At 39.6% G+C, this 2,782-nt stretch overlaps 1 protein-coding gene across 2 annotated transcripts in view; it reads right to left on the minus strand.

Annotated features, from left to right (window-relative positions):
- cd9r (CD9 molecule related) overlaps positions 1-1,171 on the minus strand; it is an 8,668-nt gene extending 7,497 nt beyond the window's left edge. For both annotated transcript variants that reach the window (XM_005737981.2, XM_005737980.2), the window contains exons 1-2: positions 1,043-1,171; positions 697-808 (exon numbers count right to left, since the gene is read on the minus strand). In XM_005737981.2, the coding sequence (XP_005738038.1) occupies positions 697-762 (66 nt within the window). In that variant the 5' untranslated portion in view covers positions 763-808; positions 1,043-1,171. The remainder of the gene's footprint in view (positions 1-696; positions 809-1,042) is intronic.
- Positions 1,172-2,782: the final 1,611 nt, after the last annotated feature.

Genomic DNA, 2,782 nt, shown 5'->3' on the forward strand with positions numbered 1-2,782 from the left:
ACACACACACACACACACACATATATATTTCAAAAATAAAATACTGTTGGGTTCCTTTCAGCTTATAGATGTGCCAAGCACACAGTTTATACTGATGGTAATGGTGATTCCTGAAAATGAAAGTAACCTCTCTTGGTATACTAAGAAACGAAACCACAAGGAAACCTGGTGGTGTTCCAAAAAGTGATCGTGTGCAAAACAGTCTACGTTTCTACGTGGGTTGTTTTTTTAAATTTTGTGTAATGTCTTTGCTTATATCGGTAAACTAACTGTAGCCAATGTGATTTATGGGATTATAAATAAAATAAATGACCTGTTTTGTAAGTATCTGTAAGACTCTTTTATTGTACCCACATTGTAACCATTCCAGTCCAGACCACCTGTAATATCTTTGGAGAACTATTGTTGTATTTATTGCAACTTGAAATATGTTTTACAGATTAGAGTCCAACAGTTCATTAATAGAAGTTCAAATTGTTTGGCAAATACCAGAAACCACTTTTTGGCACAACACCCCTGTTTCATCGCAAAATTACAACTTTTAATCCTTCATGTAAAAAAACAAACGCCTTTTTTCTGCCCGTTTATCTCAAGAATTGATCACAAAACAGGCGAAAGAAAACGAAAGCCATGCTTGGCCTTTCCCTCTACCCTCCCGTAATTAACCACGCAGTATTAAAATCGAGCCGGACTTACCGCGAAGATGATGTTGAAAATGATGAGGATATATTTGCAGAACAAGCCACATCCATCCAGAGCCATGATGATGATGATCAGCGGATCGTTGAGCTGGACACACGGTGAAAGTCTGTAAAGTGCAAAAAGCAGAATTCCCTCACCACTCCGAGCAGGCCTGGCAGATTATGCGCATTTAAAAATACAATACAAACGTTTTCTGTGCTGCTGTGTTAGTTTCTACTATTTCACTCTATTTAATCCGTTAATGCGCATTAAGCAGCCAGTATTGCGTTTAAAAGGTTTAGTAGTTTTTTTGATTTCAAATAGATCACAGAAATCATTTCCCAAACCAATCGATCAATACCTTTATCGATGTTTGTCTGCCTGATCGGTCAGCTCAGCAGGTGGGAAACGAAACAACTAAATCTTGAACGGTGCTGCGTGTGGTTTTCCAAAACTCGATCTGCGTCACGCTCCGCCTCTTCGTCCTCGCTCGGTCTTCTCATTGGGCAAACCACGTGAGTGACACATGCTTTGACCCATGAGAAGGCGCAGCAACGGATCTGTTTTAGAAGAAGAGGAAAGAAAAGGAAACTTAGGGAGAAACGAGAGTTAGAAAGACAGCGATAGTGTGATTTACGCATACCAGCAAACAGACCGTGACTGTTTGCGTCATTTAAAATGTTCTAATTTTGCATAAACATAAAAAAACGAAGAGTAGGGATCTAAGCTTCTTCTTTTTTTGTCTATTACAGTTGTAATCTTTCTTATTTCTTTTTTTTTCTTGTTTTTTTGGGTGGGGTGGGAGGAGTCCCACGCAGCACACGCGTGGCTTCCGTTCTGTGCACACAGCAAAATACAAAAATAATACCAAATATTTGGCAATTGTGTTCTCCAGATTTTATTGCTTTATGCCACCCGTGTCAGTTCTCAGTTATCCAGTAATAAAGATTAGGACAAATGTAACATATGCCAGTCTAAAGAAATCTCAACCTGCTTCATTAAAGAGGACATGAAAGACGCAAAATCGATCAATGTAGAGCAGTGTCACAAACCACGGAAGCCCCAGAAAAGTGCAATCAAACTTTTCCTGTATTAACACACAGGAGAAAACATCAGCAGCATATGTCCTCTGACCAAAATACATGTTGTGGATACTTATAAAGCAGTGGGGTACACGCCCCCGCCATGGCGTCAATTGCAGACTAAAATAGGTTCCAGGCATTAGTCACAGTTAAATTACATTTTTAATAGCTATAAGCAGACATAGGACTTCTCTTTTCTATAACACCTTCCAAACAAGGTAATAAACTTCAAGCCCTCAGGGTCTCTGAGGCTAATTATTGACTCTGATCGTCTGTATATATAGTATAGTATAGTAAGTAAGACGCCAAATGAGTTAAGGCCTCAGGCCGGATACATTCCTAGATTATATGTATTATATGTACTATAAGCATGCATTGCAGTTATCCTTTTATGCACTAATCCTTTCACCTGTCTGGACTCGCGCCAGACAGAGCTTGAGACCCTCTGTAGACTAATGCAACAACTCTGAATGAGCACAAATATTTATGCAATGTGTATAAAATACTTCTGGCTGTACCTGTAATAAAAGTAAACATAATAAAAGGATCCTCAAATGCAATATCAATACTGTAAGAAATTTTATTAAATGAAATAATGCTGTAAAGAATGTTATTAATGCAATTATAATGATGCAGATTATATGGCAGCAATGAAAGAATTTCTGTATCTCCACATTCCCTCTTTTGACATTCCAAAAGGAATGTCACCACACCTCGTGTTGTATCACTCCTCAGCCCACTCTATGGCATCTAAGTTCCTCAATGGACACTGGAACACCGGAACGACCGCTCCGGGGTCCACTGCCCTTGCCACTACCTTTACCAACAATCCTCTGACACAAGGAATGACACAACAACCACAGGTGACCAGTATCCCTAAAAGTGTAGCGAATGAAACCATTGCTGACATAGCCAAACCTTTCCACCGTCCAAACACGGATGCCACCCAGGACTAGGGATGGACACGAACCAAAAGGGTGCTTTGCCCACAATAATAATACAACCCACTTCTTGCCCAT

Source organism: Pundamilia nyererei, unplaced genomic scaffold (genome assembly GCF_000239375.1).
Source record: "Pundamilia nyererei isolate P.nyererei 1_Seehausen unplaced genomic scaffold, PunNye1.0 scaffold00081, whole genome shotgun sequence".
NCBI classification, from domain to species: domain Eukaryota; kingdom Metazoa; phylum Chordata; class Actinopteri; order Cichliformes; family Cichlidae; genus Pundamilia; species Pundamilia nyererei.